This window comes from Nerophis lumbriciformis, linkage group LG32, assembly GCF_033978685.3.
Source record: "Nerophis lumbriciformis linkage group LG32, RoL_Nlum_v2.1, whole genome shotgun sequence".
In the NCBI taxonomy this organism is placed as follows: domain Eukaryota; kingdom Metazoa; phylum Chordata; class Actinopteri; order Syngnathiformes; family Syngnathidae; genus Nerophis; species Nerophis lumbriciformis.
This window is the reverse complement of record NC_084579.2, coordinates 18221091-18240450: the sequence shown is the minus strand read 5'-3', so window position 1 is coordinate 18240450 and position 19360 is coordinate 18221091. Positions and strand designations below refer to the sequence as shown.

At 39.7% G+C, this 19360-nt stretch overlaps 1 protein-coding gene across 1 annotated transcript; it reads right to left on the bottom strand.

Annotated features, from left to right (window-relative positions):
• Positions 1 to 366: 366 nt before the first annotated feature.
• Positions 367 to 19345, bottom strand: rad23b (RAD23 homolog B, nucleotide excision repair protein). Its single transcript, XM_061926989.2, has 10 exons — positions 18967 to 19345; positions 18292 to 18373; positions 16288 to 16367; positions 10274 to 10443; positions 10155 to 10204; positions 9961 to 10088; positions 4867 to 4996; positions 4650 to 4777; positions 654 to 827; positions 367 to 569 (listed from the first exon to the last, which is right to left on the bottom strand). The coding sequence occupies exons 1-10, from the start codon at positions 19030 to 19032 to the stop codon at positions 456 to 458; spliced, it is 1122 nt and encodes a 373-aa protein (XP_061782973.1). The 5' UTR covers positions 19033 to 19345; the 3' UTR covers positions 367 to 455.
• Between the last annotated feature and the right edge of the window lie 15 nt (positions 19346 to 19360).

The window sequence follows — 19360 nt, the reverse complement described above, 5'->3', positions numbered from 1 at the left end:
TGCAAGGCGCTACCAGCACCCATCAGGAGCAAGGGTGAAGTGTCTTGCTCAGGACACAACGGACATGACGAGGTTGGTACTAGGTGGGGATTGAACCAGCGACCCTCGGGTCGCGCACGGCCACTCTTCCACTGCGCCACGCCGTCCCTAATAATCATTTTGGTTTACATGCGAATAAGGGATGTATAATTGTAGAAAAACATTATCAGTGCAGTTTTAACGCAAACTTATATATATAAAAAAAAAGAAAAACAAAACATGATGCGCGTATACAATAATGATTTTAAAGTAAAAACATTTCTGTATACTTAAACTGTTGCTGGATTTAATAGTGATGAAAGTGGACAGAAGTGGCTAAAAACAAAGTTTGGTGGGGAGATATTTATTTAAATCTCTTTTACTGTATATTAATAGCCCATACCAGAAATCAAAAAAGTTACGTTGTAAATCGTCCATCAGTCGTCATCAAAATTCTGCTGTAAAAGGAAGTTGGCAGCCAAGTTCTCGTTCTTCTCACAAGCAAAGTAAGCTTGTATAACGAGTCCCTCTGGAAATCCTAAGGCTTTTAACTGCAACACATGAGACACGCAAGTTAACCACACACACGCCTTCTTGCAGACAAACTAGTCGGTCATGGATGGCGGCGTCCTCACCCTCTCGATGGCTTCTTTTTCCTGCGGGGTGACCTGGATGTAGCTCATGTTACTTCCGCTTTGAGAGTCCACCGGTGCACCGGCGGTCCCCCCGCCTCCACCGGCTGTCGGTGACGGCTCTGGAAGGGGTTCATTCAGCATCTGGATGAAGTCCTCTTGATTGTTGCTGATTTCCTACAGTGGTTAAGTAGGGGTGTGGGAAAAAATCGATTCGAATTAAAATCGCCATTCTCACGTTGTACGATTCATTATCGATTTTTATTTTATTTAAAATAATCAATCCAACAAAACAATACACAACAATACCATAATAAAGCAATCCAATTCCAAAACCAAACAATTCAAAAGTAGTGAAACAAAAATGAATATTAACAGTATCAATATAAGTAACAATTTCAACATAGCAGTGATTAAAAATCCCTCATTGACATTATCATTAGACATTTATAAAAACAAATAAAAAAATAAGATAAAAATGAACAATAGTGTCACAATTGCTTACACTTGCATCGCGTCTCATAAGCTTGACAACACACTATGTCCAATATTTTCACAAAGATAAAATAAGTAATATTTTTGGTTCATTTAATAGTTAAAACAAATTTACATTATTGCAGTTAGTTGATAAAACATTGTCCTTTACAATTATAAAAGCTTTTTAGAAAAATATACTACTCTGCTTGCATGTCAGCAGACTGGGGTAGATCCTGCTGAAATCCTATGTATTGAATGAATAGAGAATTGTTTGGAATCGGAAACATATCGTTTTTTAATCGAGAATCGCGTTGAATCGAAAAAAATCGATTTATAATCGAACCGTGACCCCAAGAATCGATATTGAATCGAATCGTGGGACACCCAAAGATTCGCAGCCCTAGTGGTTAGAGTGTTGCAAATGCTTGTGCATAAAGTATCCTCACAAAAGCCTAGTACAGCGTCTGCTCTACCATCTAAGCCACGCTGTAATTTTATTCAATAAATCTGCACACATTAATATTTTTGCAAGGATGTTTCTATATGGCAGACAAAGTTTAGTATATCCCATATAAGCGCACAGCAATTAAGAGTCGTGTATACAAAGAGTATGGCAAACTAAACAGGCGCTATTTTTGCAACCAAGGACGTGTGGGGCTCTGCAAGGAAGCATGCATTGCGGTCATTCTGACGTTAGTTTTCCTGACTAATTAAACCAAAATAATACATCTATGTATAGTTATAAACATCCTCCAGCTCATTTTGTCAATGTATAATTTTGCAGCTGTATTTGACGCACTCTGCTGCTACATTCATGCAGTGTTTAGTGACCAGCAGGCTCTCTATTGCAACATAACAAAATACACAGAACGACAAAAAAAACAAAAAAATGTATTACCCTCATTTTTGCTTTGTACATAATTTTAACTGTTGGAAAATGCAACAGATCATAGAATTGCAATAATTTTGATTTAAAAAATAAAGGGTTCTCAAAAGCCAACGTTAATTTATCTGATCATTTTTTTTTGGAACAAGGTAATAAGTACGTGTACATTTGTAATTATTTTCCCATAGTTCTGCACAATAACTCAGATATGGCTACACCAGCGAGCAGTAGATTATATGGAGTGATTTTTGGTCCAGAACATATTTTGCTTTATACATTATTGACCTATTTCTTGCCACTTTATGTTGGATATTTTTATGAGATTTCCAGTTCTATTATTATACCCAAAATGTGGTTTCTTTTAGTCTTTCAATGTCTGTTTTTTTTGTATTTCTGTTTGACTTTCTCTACTGCTGCTGAGTTAAGTTTTACTTAGATTCAAAGATAGTCTGTTTTTGCCAAACTATCTCTTAAATTGATTAATTTATTGTGCTATTATTTGAAGTGAAGTGAATTATATTTATATAGCGCTTTTCTCTAGTGACTCAAAGCGCTTTACATAGTGAAACCCAATATCTAAGTTACATTTAAACCAGTGTGGGTGGCACTGGGAGCAGGTGGGTAAAGTGTCTGCCCAGGGACACAACAGCAGTGACTAGGATGGTGGAAGCGTGGATCGAACCTGCAACCCTCAAGTTGCTGGCACGGCCACTCCACCAACCGAGCTATACCGCCCCACATTTGTATTAGATTCTGTGTGTTCTCTCCTGAACAAAACACAGACGTTGTGCCATGTGTTTACATGGCACAAGACACTTTAGTTCGTGGCTCTTCTGTGTTGATGGCAAACCTTCACTTCTCATTTTTGTCTTCTTTCCGGGTTGTGGGCAAAGCGATGTAAAAGCTTTCCACAATTCTTGCGGGTGAAGCAGCCAGCCTCTTCTGCACAACAGGGCATTTTTACACGTTGAGAAACTAACGAGGAATCGCCGCAAACACATAGCATCAGCTCAAGGTTGGTGGAAAGCAAGGCGCCCTGTAGTCACGTGAACGCCTTCTGACAAATCATTGAGGAGATCGCCTGGAACCGGGTCTGCCATACTCTCTCGATACACGACTCTAGACATACATGTGACGTTACTGACACCTAGTGACCAGTGAGTATAAACTACCACTAACCGCCATCTGTTCATTTCTCTTAAAAAAAACCCGCCATTGATTGGACTGATCGTCGACGATGGGCAAAATCTAATCAGATTCGACTATGAAAATCTTTAGTAAAAGACAGCCCTACCTTACACATTGAATAAGGTTTTATAATAGAGATAGAGTGGAACCTCAATTTATAAACCCCCTCTTTTTGCGAACCTTTTGATTTCCGAACTATTAGATCGGGCCAACTATGTGTGCGAACCATTTCTCTGTGTGCGAATGCTTCTTTTGTTCATTTTGTGTCCCGCTGGCATCCATTCTGTGCTTGCTCGTATTGAAGAGATTGACGAAGCGGGCTTTGTACTACACAACGTTTTTTGTGATGAGACCAGACTTTTCCGGAAAAATCTGCCAAAGCGGACTTATATCACAACGGAGGAAAAGACACTGCCTCTCATTCAGCTGTGTCTCTTCCAAGAGTGCACACTCACAGACCGCCCCTCCCTCCTTCCCCCTGTCTGCTCCTTTCTTTCCTTTGTCAGCTGCTTATTTGCCAACATAATTGTGGATTTTACTTTTTAAGTGTGTGTTATTGTAGCAAAATGGTGGTTAAAGTTAAGGATTGTTGTGATTTCTGATCATTTGTGAGGGCACCAAGGGGACTTCTGTGTGTGTGCACATGTTGGCAGAGCAGCGCATAAAGGACAGTTAAGCTTGTCGTCGTTGTTTTGGCTTGTTATTAAATAGAGCGTTGATCCATCAGCTCCTTATGATTGTTTGATACATAGTACAGTATATCACTTCATAGTGTGTTCAAAGTGTACAAACATTCACTAAAATATGGACTTTTGTCTAGGCTGGAACCCATTATTCAAATGTACATTATTTATGGAGAAATTTGATTCACTGTACAAACTTTATTAAAAGAACCCAGTTCAAGAAACCTCATAAATTGAGGTTCCACTGTAGTTTGATCATATAACCTCATTTCTTTGTCCATTACCTGTGTACCTGCAGGGTCTTAAAAAGTCATAAATACAATCATTTGAATTTAAGGCCTTAAAATGTATTAAAAATTCAAAATCCTTCAGAAAGTCTTAAATAAGACGATGAAAGGTCTTAAAAATATAATAACGTTATTGCGGGTCAGGACCGGGATTTGGAACTATTGTAGAGAGCAGCATTTGTAAACATTGTGGAAAAAGTAAATGGAACAAAAAAAAAACTAGTCAACAATCCGAAACAGGTCCATGTCAAAATATGCCAAAATGCCACAAACACCTGCACAGCTGCACTTTTTTGTCAGTATGAGTGTGTAATTAGTCTTTTTTTAACCACAGTCTAAAAGTCTTAAATTTGACTTTTTGAAACAGAGAGTCCCTGATTATTTTACATGGGAAAAACCCCGGAACTGATTGTATTTGACTTTAATTTGGTTCCACTGTACAGTGCTGGTTGGTAAGGATGTTTAATGTATCGTTTACCTGCAGAAGCTCTGGGTTTTCCCTGCCAATTTCCTGCAGCAGCGCGGGAAGCAGCGCAGCGTTCTGCTGGATCAACTGTCGCATCATAAAGAACTGGGGCTGGTTCCTTAGGAAGCTGAGCGGATTGCCTGAGAGCGTGACAAAATCCAATATGCCATGAAAATAAACATTTGCTACATGAAGACAGATGCTGCTGCAGAGTCACAAGTCCTCTCACCTGCACCTTCTGAAGCGCCAGTGTTGACCGGGTCGCTTATATCCCCTGTAGGTCCACTTAGAGCGCCAGTCAGTGGAGAAAACGCAGCGTCAGAGCCTCTGGCTTGGACCTGGTCTCTGCTTGGGATTTCCTAATGGTACATTCAGAGTGAAAATGTTTAAATCCAGAGTATGAAAGATTAATATTATGCAGTACAGTGAAACCTGAGTTTAAAAACCTCTTATTGTAGGAACGTCCGATTTATGAATCACAGAATACAAACATGGTGCACGAACAAATGTTTCATCCACCCATTGTGTGTCCGGCAGCACATCCATCGTGGGAGGGCGGATCACTCTTCGGTGCTCATTCAGTCAGCACAGTGCTGCCATTACCTACTTTTGTGTGCTTTTAAGTGTTTTAGCATTTTTACATCATTTTACTAGTTTTTCTAGCTCAGTATCAGTCCGAGGAAAGCAATAGACAAGCAATGTGTGTTTTGAAACATTCAGGACGTATCCACAGGGTTGTCGATACTGCCTTCACCATCTCGCCCTCCCTTCCGCAGCACACAAAAAAGATTAACCTACAAGGTAAAGCAGATTTTATTTTTTGTTCCTACTCATTGTAGCGACCTGGCTGCTACAGGAGTTTTGTAATTTCAACCTGTGTGCACCACAGCGCCAGAGACAGTGTGATATTGATCCAAAACCCCTTCTTTGATGTTTGACATATATTACTGTTTAGTATAGAGATGTCCGATAATGGCTTTTTTGTCGATATCCGATATTCCGATATTGTCCAACTCTTAATTGCCGATTCCGATATCAACCGATACTGATATATACAGTCGTGGAATTACCACATTATTATGCCTAATTTTGTTGTGATGCCCCGCTGGATGCATTAAACAATGTAACAAGGTTTTCCAAAATAAATCAACTCAAGTAATGGAAAAAAAATGCCAACATGGCACTGCCATATTTATTATTGAAGTCACAAAGTGCATTATTTTTTTTTAACATGCCTCAAAACAGCAGCTTGGAATTTGGGACATGTTCTCCCTGAGAGAGCATGAGGAGGTTGAGGGGGGCGGGGTGGGCGGGTTAAGTTGGGGGGGGGGGGTGTATATTGTAGCGTCCCAGAAAAGTTAGTGCTGCTAGGGGTTCTGGGTATTTGTTCTGTTGTGTTTATGTTGTGTTACGGTGCGGATGTTCTCCCGAAATGTGTTTGTCATTCTTGTTTGGTGTGGGTTCATAGTGTGGCGCATATTTGTAACAGTGTTAAAGTTGTTTATACGGCCCCCCACAGTATGACCTGTATGGCTGTTGACCAAGTATGCTTGCATTCCTTGTGTGTGTGAAAAGCCGTAGGTATAATGTGATTGGACCGGCACGCAAAGGCGGTGCCTTTAAGGTTTATTGGCGCTCTGTCCTTCTCCCTACGTCCGTGTACCACTCCGTACAGCGGCGTTTTAAAAAAGTCATACATTTTACTTTTTGAAACCGATACCGAAAATTTCCGATATTACATTTTAAAGCATTTATCGGCCGACAATATCGGCAGCCTGATATTATCGGACATGTCTAGTTTAGTACTTTATATTGTGTTTAAATTGTACAAGCTTGTATTAAAATATGGACTTTTGTTGAGCATGCAACCAATTATTCATATTAAAAATGGTTTCTTATTGAGAAATTTGCTTTATTATACAAATTTTTGTATTTACGAACCTGCTCGTTCCACTGTATCTTACAGCTCCAGACTCTTTTATGTTACAGTACATTTTCTCAAGGTGCAAAAGTGGTAAATTTACTATCCACGAAAAATGACAACACAATTACTGTCTAACTAGCAGACAACACAAATTCAACATAATTATGTTTAACCAATGGTCAAGCATGGTGGTGGTAGGGACTAGGGCAGCATGAGTGCTGCCGGCAATAGTCAGCTGTGGTTCACTGAAGGAAAAATTAATTCCAATGTGTGCTGTGACAGTCTGAAACAGAGCCCTCTCCTTTAGGAAACAGGGCTGCATGGCAGTTACACAACACAATAAAGACCTCTAGACATGAACACAATTGAGCACCAGTGGTACACCCTCAAGCAGAAGGAAGAGAAGTGGAGGATCCCAAGGTGTGTAACATACACCAGTAAGGTCATCATGGAGCTCTGGAATTCCAGTAACTGAGTTCTACTCACACGTGTTGCAAGCTATTTAGAAAATAATGGTTGTGTGTTAGAGATGCGTGGATAGGCAATTATTTCATCCGCAACCGCATCACAAAAGTCGTCATCCACCCGAACTAACATTTTATCAAATCCACACCCGCCCGTTGTTATATATCTAATATAGACGATGCAAGGCATTAGTGAGGTTAGAAAGCTTTTGCCTGTTAAAGAAAGGAGACTGATCCAATGAAGCAGAGACATTCAATGCGTGCCACGCATTAATATCTCTTGGCCACGCATTAGTGGCTAAGAGATATTAATGCGTGATAATAATATTTATCATTATTATAATATTATTGTCATTTCCATTAAGAAAGTGTTGACTATTGTTGCCAATGCCCTCAGATCAGGAGTGCGTTCCTCACACTTTGTGTGCGAAGTTGCAGCAAGCCGAACGAGGCTTTTAAGAAGTTAAAAAAATGTTTTAGAAAGACTAGGCCTATATTTTCGTTAGGTAAAAAAAATGTTCTGAATTTATTTCAATGAATATTAACTGGTTAACGTTATAATGCTCAAATAGGGACGAGGGCGGGCTGCACAGTGAAACAGTGAACAATTTTGCGACAAAGATGAACCTTTATTGATTGATCTGCAGCCATGACAAAATATCAGACAATCTCCATTGTCAACGACAGGCAGGAAAATAAAGATAAACACATAGCCTATGCTGTAGGCATAGGCTCATACGTTTTTAAGTTGAAATAAAAAAATAAATAAAAAATGTGCCTCATAAGCCTTAGGCTGTCAATCACGCGCACAAACTTAAATTATACAATAACATATGTATGTCATCCCTATTTAAACAAAAATAAATTAAATAAATAATAATAATAAATTACCTGCAACTTATTGGCCAAGGCAAATAGCTGGTCTTTTTCCCCCTGGTCTTTAGTATTCCCTTTTTTAGTTTGTCGTGTACCACGTTTGCTGCCGGTGTGATGTGCTGCTGTGCCTGATGAATAATTGCCTGTTTCAAAGAGTGCTGCTCGTTTTTCGTATGTGGGTAACAACATTTAACTATGTATATATATTTCCGAATTGGTTCAACCGCCACCCGCCCGATCTATTTAAAATCTATTTTTTTCGTCATGTCACCCGCCCGACCCGCGGATTATCCGCGGACTGCGCGGTTCTGTCCGCAAACCGCGCATCTCTACTGTGTGTTAACTTATTTTCAGTGGATATTAAGTATATACTGCTTTCCAAACTGTACAAGGACTATTCTAAAGTAAATAGAAATATAATGTTTAATATTGTCTCTTGAGAAGACGAAATAATGGGTGTCCTTAGAGGTGGGGGAAATAATCGATTTTTAGATGCATCGCAATTCGAACATGGACGATTATAAAATCGATTAGTAAACGTCAATACCGTAATTGATTTATTTATTGTAAATAAATTCAGACAGTTTTAAAATTTGGCTGACTACGCCATGCCACCTCACAGCGATCCTACTAGCTCCTTTATTATATGGCACTTATGTTCTAGTTTTCAAAAGTTCCATCCATCCATCCATCTTCAACCGCTTATCCGGAATTGGGAACATGCACAACAGCTCCAGCAGAGACCCCCAGACTTCCCTCTCCAGAGCAACATTAGCAACTTCCTCTTGGGGAATCCCGAAGCGTTCCCAGGCCAGAGAGGAGATGTAATCCCCCCATCTGGTCCTTGGCCTACAGTCGTGGTCAAAAGTTTACATACACTTGTAAAGAACATAATGTCGTGGCTGTCTTGAGTTTCCAATAATTTCTACAACTGTTATTATTTTGTAATAGAGTGATTGGAGCACATACTTGTTGGTCACAAAAAAACATTCATGAAGTTTGGTTCTTTTATGAATTTATTATGGGTCTACTGAACATGTGACCAAATCTGCTCGGTCAAAAGTATACATACAGCAATGTTGATATTTGGTTACATGTCCCTTGGCAAGTTTCACTGCAATAAGACGCTTTTGGTAGCCATCCACAAGCTTCTGGCAAGCTTCTGGTTGACCACTCCTCTTGACAAAATTGGTGCAGTTCAGCTAAATTTGTTGGTTTTCTGACATGGACTTGTTTCTTCAGCATTGTCCACACGTAAGTCAGGACTTTGGGAAATTCATAAAAGAACCAAACTTAATGAATGTTTTTGTGACCAACAAGTATGTGCTCCAATCACTCTATCCCCCAAAAAAATAAGAGTTGTAAAAATTATTGGAAACTCAAGACAGCCATGACATTATGTTCTTTACAAGTGTATGTAAACTTTTGACCACGACTGTAGGTTAGTGTTTTCCACACCCACCGACGTTTCTCACTTGATCAAACCTTTTCTAATATTCCACACTACAAAATAATAGAAGCATGTGCTATGATTAATGCCGATATCGGCCAATACCCAAGGCTGGAATATTGATATTTTATTTATTTATTATTATTATTATTTATTTATTTTATATGGGACGGCGTGGCGAAGTTGGTAGAGTGGCCGTGCCAGCATTCGGAGGGTTGCTGGTTACTGGGGTTCAATCCCCACCTTCTACCATCCTAGTCACGTCCGTTGTGTCCTTGACACTTCACCCTTGATGGATGCTGGTTAGCGCCTTGCATGGCAGCTCCCGCCATCAGTGTGTGAATGTGTGTGTGAATGGGTGAATGTGGAAATAGTGTCAAAGCGCTTTGAGTACCTTGAAGGTAGAAAAGCGCTATACAAGTATAACCCATTTATCATTCATTTATTTATCGGAAGTGAAAAGGTTGTATCGGGCCACCACTTAATAAAAATCGGTGCTGAAACATGAGGGGTGTGGTAACTTTTGTTAGATACTGAACACAATGTAGTAAATTGACATCAAGCACAAAAATTCTGCCTTTACTGTCAGAGAAGTGTAGTTTTTTTTACCGAGAGCAGGTACTCCACAGCCCGGTCTGGGTTGTTAAAGCTCGCTCTCAGAGCCCCCACTACCTGCTCCCTCTCGTAGCCCATGAGCATCATCTCGGTCACCATGGCGTCGTACGATGTGCCTGTCACTACAAGAGCACCTCATGTTTGACGGAGCAAAAGTGTGGCAGTAAAATTAAGTACTGTGGCCTTACCGAGATTCGAACCTGCTTCGTCAATTAAGTTCATGGAAGCGTCCAAGCTTCTGCACGAGAAAGGGGAATGGTGATGGTTCATATCACAGATCAAAATCAGACTATTATCACGCCATTACTCGACAGAAAGAGGCGTGGGGAAGGCGGCGGCAGGTCGCCTTGCATCTGGTTGGCCATCAGCCGGGACACGCTCTGTGGGCGTCTGTGACGTGGGCGTCGTCGTCACAGGTGCCTCGGTGCTGGATGAGGATGACGGCTTAGTAGTAGTGGCGGCTGGGCCCTTTTTAGGCTACACGTCCATCATTAGGACACAAAAATAAAAACAGTATTAGTACATTTAAAAACACAACTGCCACCAAATGATCAGCAATAATCCTTAATTACATTAGTGGGTGGATTGTTTACTCAAGTGCAGAGAGTAACTGGGAATTTATTTGAACTAACGGCTGTTTTTATAGGCTTTTATTTGTACGAATGCTGGTAAACTAAAATGTGTATACCGTATTTTTCGGATTATAAATCGCTCCAGAGTATAAATCGCACCGGCCGAAAATCATAATAAAGAAGGGAAAAAACATATATAATTCGCACTAGAGCAGGGGTCGGCAACCCGCGGCTCTTTGATCACTCTGATGCGGCTCAGCAGCTTACTTGCTGAACCCCCCAATTTTCCCGTGAGACTTCCGGATTTCAGTACCTCTCGCAGAAAACTCCCGGGATTAATATTCACTGATTTTCACCCTTACAGCTATAATAAGGACATGCCATGATGGTACAACATTTGGCGCCCTCTACAATCTGCATTAACAGCCCAACACTTGTGATACAATATACATCTTCTGCTTGCACACGTAAGTGACAGCAATGCATACTTGGTCAACAGCCACACAGGTTACACTGACGGTGACCATATAAAACAACTTTAACACTCTTACTAATAATGCGCCACACTTTGAACCAAAACCAAACAAGAATGACAAACACTTTTTGGGAGAACATCTGCACCTTAACACAACATAAACACAACAGAACAAACACCCATAAACCCATGCAGCCCTGACTCTTCCGGGCTACATTATACACCCCTGCTACCACCAAACCCCGCCCCCACCCCAAGCCTGCTCCCTCACACATAACCCCCCGCCCCCCTCTCTGTGCGTCGGTTGAGGTGGGCGGGGTTTGGTAGCGGGGGTGTATAATGTAGCCCGGAAGAGTTAGGGCTGCATGGGATTCTGGGTATTTGTCCTGTTGTGTTTATGTTGTGTTACGGTGCAGATGTTCTCCCGAAATGTGTTTGTCATTCTTGTTTGGTGTGGGTTCACAGTGTGGCGCATTATTAGTAAGAGTGTTAAAGTTTTTTTTATACCGCCACCGTCAGTGTAACCTGTGTGGTTGTTGAGTAAGTATGCCTTGCTGTCACCTAGTGAGCAAGCGGAAGCCCCATTCAACATGTGGCTGATCAGGCACGCTGGTCGTAGTGGGCGCTATATGCTGTATCATCACGACACGCTATTCATTTACAACCCGCGTGCCGCACCAGCTTTAAAATTCCATGAAAGGTGTGGGCAGCGTGTCTGAGATACATAGCACAAAGCAAAAAAAAAACTTTGTAGGCAGTGTTAATTCGTTTAAAATGTCAAAAATTTTTGCGGCTCCCATTGTTTTCTATAATTTCTGAAACTGGTCAAAATGGCTCTTTGACTGGTAAAGGTTGCCGACCCCTGCACTAGAGTATGAATCGCATTTTTGGGGGGAAATGCATTTAATAACATCCAACACCAAGAATAGACATTTGAAAGGCAATTTAAAATAAATAAAGAATAGTGAACAACAGGCTGAATAAGTGTACGTTATATGAGGCATAAATAACCAACTGAGAACGTGCCTGGTATGTTAACGTAACATATTATGGTAAGAGTCATTCAAATAACTATAACATATAGAACATGCTATACGTTTACCAAACAATCTGTCACTCCTAATCGCTAAATCCCATGAAATCTTCTTCCTCGGTGTCGCTTCTAAACAACTCTGCCAACTCTAAAGGTAGACAATGTGCCGCTTCCACTTCTATCGGTACATCGCTTACGTCAGAGTCATCGTCAGTTGCCGTTCCAATTATTCCAGCCTTTCTGAATCCGGACAGACGTGTGTGTGTGACAATTGCTGATATACGTCTAGTCTCTTACGTGAATGAGCTAAATAATATTATTTGATATTTTACGGTAATGTGTTAATAATTTCACACATAAATCGCTCCAGAGTATAAGTCGCACCCCCCGCCAAACTATGAAAAAAACTGCGATTTATAATCCGAAAAATAGAGTAGATTGGTTGCAATTGAACGAGTGACTGTTTTTCATTAGGGTTCTGATAAAGTTGCATCTATCTACGTTGTGAGACCATGCTAATGTTTGATTAAAGGGGACCTTATATGCAAAACCAACGATTCTTACCTGATGGTCCCTGTTTTTGTTTAATTATGAATCCCAATAAGTCCCGGAAGTGTGAAATCAAACCATGTACGCATTGCGGAGATATTTATAAAAGAATCTTGCCTTTCTTCATACTTCCTCCTAAGGTTGTACGGTATACCGGTACTGGCATAGTACCGCGATACTAATGAATCATATTCGGTACTACGCCGCCTCTAAAGGGTACCGGTCCCCCACCCCCCGCACCCCGTCATATTGTGTCATTGCTGGTTTTACGAGCAGAGGAGCATGTTCGGCAGCGCACAATCACAGAGTACTTACAAGCAGACACAGTGTGTAGACAGAAAAGGGAGAACGGACGCATCTTGGCTTAAAAACTAACGATAAAGTTATAACACTGAAACGCCCTCAGGAAGAGGTGCTTTAAGACATGGCTAGCTAGCTAGTGGCTTAAGTCCAGCCGCAGTCGGCAGTGTTTTAGCTACTTCTAAATCACTAATCCTCGCCTCCATGGCGACAAATAAAGTACGTTTCTTACAAGTATCATCCCTGCAGGACGAGGAATAGCTAAACATGCTTCACTACACACCGTAGCTCACCCGCGTCACAATGTAAACAAACGCCATTGGCAGTTCTACACCTAACATCCACTGTAATGATACCAAGGACAGGAGCGTAACTAGTACGCTCCTATAATACTACTATGATTACATCGATATTTTTTAGCATCACCAAATCTTTTTTCGTTAAAAAAAAAAAGTATATTATGTTTATAAACTCAGGAAATATGTCCCTGGACACATGAGGACTTTGAATATGACCAATGTATGATCCTGTAACGACTTGGTATCGGATTGATACCTAAATTTGGGGTATCATCCAAAACTAATGTAAAGTATCAAACAACAGAAGACTAAGTGATTATTACATTTTAACAGAAGTGTAGATAGAACATGTTAAAAGGGAAACTAAGCAGATATTAACAGTAAATGAACAAGTAGATTAATAATTCATTTTCTACCACTTGTCCTTAATAATTTTGACAAAGTAATAAAATGGAAAATGACACAATATGTTACTGCATATGTCAGCAGCTAAATTAGGAGCCTTTGTTTGCTTACTTACTACTAAAAAGACAAGTTGTCTAGTATGTTCACAATTTTATTTAAGGACAAACTTGCAATAAGAAACATGTTTAAAGTATTCTTTGTTAAAATAAAACCAATATTTGTGGTCCCCTTTATTTAGAAAATTATCGAAAAGTACCAAAAAGTATCCAAATACAGTTTGGTACCGGTACCAAAATATTGGTATCGGTACAACACGACTTCCTACAAACGAGACGTTTGGAATTTGCTGTCCTGTGACCGGATATCTCTATAAGTATGATAGAAATATACCAAAGATCTTTGTCGTCACTTTGTTCCTTTTTTTCACTCTATCCTCCTGTTGTGGGGCAGACTAGCTCAGATTTTGCCATTTCGAATACAAAGTAGCATGTAGTTAGAACTGGGGCCTTAATTCCATAAGTAATTTCATCGAAGGATGAATGGAAATTAACTTGATGACTTTGCCAGCCTCGATAAATTGCCATGCGCATGATAGTTTAAGGACTGCAAGAGCTGTCACACTTTGCATCGGTCTCAGCAGCTGCGGGCGTTTGTGCTGAATGAAAGGAAGAGGGCAAAGCCTCTTGTCATTCATTAAGCATCTTTCTGCAACGAGGCGGGGTCGCGAGCATCACACATTGCAACAAGTTAGCCCGTGATAACCTACGCAACATTAGCAGTTTGGATTTGGTACGTTTCGTGGAAGTAAACTTTTTTCCTCTCAAAGTTGCAGTAAACAAATTATTAGTGGTCTAGTGAATACTATAAGACTTCTTTCAAGTTAACATTTACAAACCCCGTTTCCATATGAGTTGGGAAATTGTGTTAGATGTAAATATAAACGGAATACAATGATTTGCAAATCCTTTTCAACCCATATTCAGTTGAATATGCTACAAAGACAACATATTTGATGTTCAAACTGATAAACATTTTTTTTTGTGCAAATAATCATTAACTTTAGAATTTGATGCCAGCAACACGTGACAAAGAAGTTGGGAAAGGTGGCAATAAATACTGATAAAGTTGAGGAATGCTCATCAAACACTTATTTGGAACATCCCACAGGTGTGCAGACTAATTTGGAACAGGTGGGTGCCATGATTGGGTATAAAAACAGCTTCCCCAAAAATGCTCAGTCTTTCACAAGAAAGGTTGGGGCGAGGTACACCCCTTTGTCCACAACTGCGTGAGCAAATAGTCAAACAGTTTAAGAACAACGTTTCTCAAAGTGCAATTGCAAGAAATTTTGGGATTTCAACATCTACGGTCCATAATATCATCAAAAGGTTCAGAGAATCTGGAGAAATCACTCCACGTAAGCGGCATCGCCGGAAACCAACATTGAATGACCGTGACATTCGATCCCTCAGACGGCACTGTATCAAAAACCGACATCAATCTCTAAAGGATATCACCACATGGGCTCAGGAACACTACAGAAAACCACTGTCACTAAATACAGTTGGTCGCTACATCTGTAAGTGCAAGTTAAAGCTATTGTTTTTGGAAATATTGGACATCGTGTCATCCGGACCAAAAGAGAAGCGAACCATCCAGACTGTTATCGACGCAAAGTTCAAAAGCCAGCATCTGTGATGGTATGGGGGTGTATTAGTGCCCAAGGCATGGGTAACTTACACATCTGTGAAGGCACCATTAATGCTGAAAGGTACATACAGGTTTTGGAACAACATATGCTGCCATCTAAGCGCCGTCTTTTTCATGGACGCCCCTGCTTATTTCAGCAAGACAATGCCAAGCCACATTCAGCACGTGTTACAACAGCGTGGCTTCGTAAAAAAAAGAGTGCGGGTACTTTCCTGGCCCACCTGCAGTCCAGACCTGTCTCCCATCAAAAATGTGTGGCGCATTATGAAGCGTAAAATACGACAGCGGAGACCCCGGACTGTTGAACGACTGAAGCTCTACATAGAACAAGAATGGGAAATAATTCCACTTTCAAAGCTTCAACAATTAGTTTCCTCAGTTCCCAATCGTTTATTGAGTGTTGTTAAAAGAAAAGGCCATGTAACACAGTGGTGAACATGCCCTTTCCCAACTACTTTGGCACGTGTTGCAGCCATGAAATTCTAAGTTAATTATTATTTGCAAAAAAAAAAAAAAAGTTTATGAGTTTGAACATCAAATATCTTGTCTTTTGTAGTGCATTCAATTGAATATGGGTTGAAAGGGATTTGCAAATCATTGTGTTCCGTTTATATTTACATCTAACACAATTTCCCAACTAATATGGAAACGGGGTTTGTACTACACAACATTTTTAAATGGTAAATTACCATTTGTATTCTTTGATTACGTGTGTGCATCAGTGCTTCTCACCTGCTTTGGCAAACGAGTGGTGACCCAGATTGTGGAGTTTTTAAAAATCAAATTCTGTATGTTATACTAAATGAAAATACATTTAAGTGCAGTTTGAATTTTAGGTACTGTAAAATAAATTGTACCGACACATAAAACAAGTTGAATGATTATTTCAGGAGCAAAATGTTTTTTTGTCGACAAACAAAAAGAACACAAAGTGTCTCTCTGCAGACCTTACTTACTAAAAAAGGAAAAGCAACAAACCTTTGTCACCATGACAACAACAAAGTTCTTCTCATCAATTTTGTATTCTTTGAGGGCGGAGTCATTGCTGAGAATTTTACCTGGGGACACAATTAAAGATAATTTATCATGATTTTCCCATAAATACTACAATAAAGGCTAATGTATCAAATTAGATCAGTATTATAATCAAGTAAACCAATATTGTAAAATAGAATAAAGTCCATCCATCCATTTTCTACCGCTTGTCCCACTCGGGGTCGCTGGAGCTTATCCCAGCTGGATTCGGGCGGAAGGCGGTGTACACCCTGGACAAGTCGCCACCTCAGGGCCAACGCAGATAGACAGACAACATTCACACTCACATTCACACACTAGGGCCAATTTAGTGTTGCCAATCAACCTATCCCCAGGTGCATGTCTTTGGAGGTGGGAGGAAGCCGGAGTACCCGGAGGGAACCCACGCAGTCACGGGGAGAACATGCAATTGATTCTTAAATATCGAACTCCACAGAGAAAAACCCAGTGCCCAGAATTGAATCAAGGATCTTCTTATTGTGAGGCACACACACTACCCCCTTGTACCACCGTGCTGCCCATATAAATAGTAAAGTATGAATATACAAAGAGTAAGTATAAACAAAGAATAAATTAATAAACAAAAACACACTGTCAGGGGTGTCCAAAATGCGGGCCTAATTTTTTTAACCCGTGGCACATTTTAAAAGTATAACCCCCCCAAAAAAGTGGAATAAGAGAGCAAGCAGGTGTAATGTGACGAAAACATGTTGCAATATTGACACTAATAACAAAAAACTGCCATGTAGGCAGTTTTTATTTTAAAACTTCTATTTTATTTTAAGAACTTATAATTGACGGACAGATCTGAAGTTGATCCAATGATTTAAACGTTGAAAGTAAAACTAATATATGACTTATTTTCACCACTTTTATGAGGAGAGAGGCCTTTTGGATCCACGAGACCTTAGTCTGATTTGTTTTAAACTGTCAGTGCTCAAAAAACAATGATGAACCGAAAGCAATTTTATGAATTATTTACCTATTTAAGGTAAATAATGTAATAATGTAAAGAAATTGGAACCTTAAATAGGTTCCAATTATTTTAAATCAAATATTCAACTTTGAATACTTTTGGGGGCAAAAATATTGCATATTTTGTCATTTTCCTATTAAAGTGTTTTGACAAAAAAGCATGCAACATAAAAATACTTTTGACTTTATGTCAAAAGATACAGTCGTGATCAAAAGTTTACATACACTTGTAAAGAACATAATGTCATGGCTGTCTTGAGTTTCCAATAATTTCTACAACTCTTACTTTTTTGTGATAGAGTGATTCAGAGCCACATGAAAATAAAATATACATAAAAACTATTTGCCTTATCAGTTTTAACGTAAAGTTGAAATGTAAGCTATTTTTCAATTAGAATGACCGACATTGGCTTCGGTTGGTCATGTTGAATAATGCCCATCCATCCATCCATTTTCTACCGCTTGTCCGGTTCGGGGTCGCTGGAGCCTATCTCAGCTGCATTCGGGCGGAAGGCGAGGTACACCCTGGACAAGTCGCCACCTCATCGCAGGGCCAACACAGATAGACAACATTCACACTCACATTCACACACTAGGGCCAATTTAGTGTTGCCAATCAACCTATCCCCAGGTGCATGTCTTTGGAGGTGGGAGGAAGCCGGAGTACCCGGAGGGAACCCACACAGTCACGGGGAGAACATGCAAACTCCACACAGAAAGATCCCGAGGATCGAACCCAGGACCTTCGTATTGTGAGGCACACGTTCCACCGTGTTATTAATTTCAATATTGCAACATGTTACAAAAATGTTGAATGATGTATTTTTTTTAAATAAATCGAAGTAGTCCGTGCAGCCTTCAGTTTTTTGTTTCTGATTCCAGGAAGGCTCAGTGGAAAAAGTTTGGACACCCCTGCTTAAAAAAAATATATATGATTACATATGAAGTAAGGTAAAATAGTGCATGAAATACCAGCATAAATTAGTTTTTGCCCGGCAACAGGAAAATCGTCCAATCCCTTCTCTTGTTCAATTCGCTTTTTTAATGTTGTCACCTGAAAGAAAATCAGCACAGTAAAGTTAGCTAATCATTTGTAACACATTACGACAATTTTACCATCATAATAAAGCAACGACATCGAACACTGTCATTTTTTTTTCAGCTGTGTATTGAAAAAAAAACGTATACTAAATATAAACAGTAAACATATTGCAAAATTATGGTGTTGCATGAATTGCGGTCCAAAGTGTACTTAAAAGTCATAAAATGAAAGTTGAAGAGTCATGAAAAAAGCCTTGAACCAGTCATCCAATTATCATATTTTATTTAACTATTTGTGGGACTTTTTTTGTAGGATTTTTGGCTGATTCATAGGTAAACAATAATAATTTTAAAATGGGGTGACATAATATTATGAAGGAGTGGGCTATGGCTAAATACTGATTACTTTTCAGTCTGTTGTCAATCATAGCAACTCCACATTAATATAGATTTCCATAACATTTAAACACAACTTGCATATTTTTGTATAGAAAAATGTTAATATTGTAAGCAGCCAAAACAGATAAATGGTAAACACTGAAAGGCTTAAAACATAATTGCGTCCTGTGCATACCCAACTCCCATTCCCTCCATGTCGAATCTTACCGTCTCCTCTTCGTCAATGTCGATTTTGAACGTCTGCTGTTGCAGAGTTTTCAACGTAATCTGCATTTTGACGGTCAAGTATCCACAAAGGTGGTATAAATGTGATTAGTTCGAATTGCAGGACTTTGTTATGGTTTCGCTGGCTCATTACAAACTGACAGCCACCATGCCTTAGGGCCGCTCTTCTTCTACGAACCTTTATTATAAAGTTGGCAAATAACAGCGCCCCTAGCGGCTAGTCTGGGTTCCACAGGCAAGGGTTAACATTATAATCGCAACAATAAAAATTAAATATACTAACACTATAAACTAACACTGGACTAAGTTTGCTGTTTTTTTGTTTTTTTTAAACAAAATAGTGTAACGTTTTCTTTGTGTTCAGTTGTCTTATTTG

What these genes read in the sequence shown, in the direction of transcription:
- rad23b (XM_061926989.2), bottom strand. Translation starts at nt 19,032, where the DNA reads ATGCAGATTACGTTGAAAACTCTGCAACAGCAGACGTTCAAAATCGAC. An exon ending in CCCACGCCTCTTTCTGTCGA is followed by an intron (nt 10,205 to 10,273) that starts GTAATGGCGTGA and finishes TTTCTCGTGCAG; the next exon opens with AAGCTTGGACGCTTCCATGA. An exon ending in TGGCGCTTCAGAAGGTGCAG is followed by an intron (nt 4,778 to 4,866) that starts GTGAGAGGACTT and finishes TCACGCTCTCAG; the next exon opens with GCAATCCGCTCAGCTTCCTA.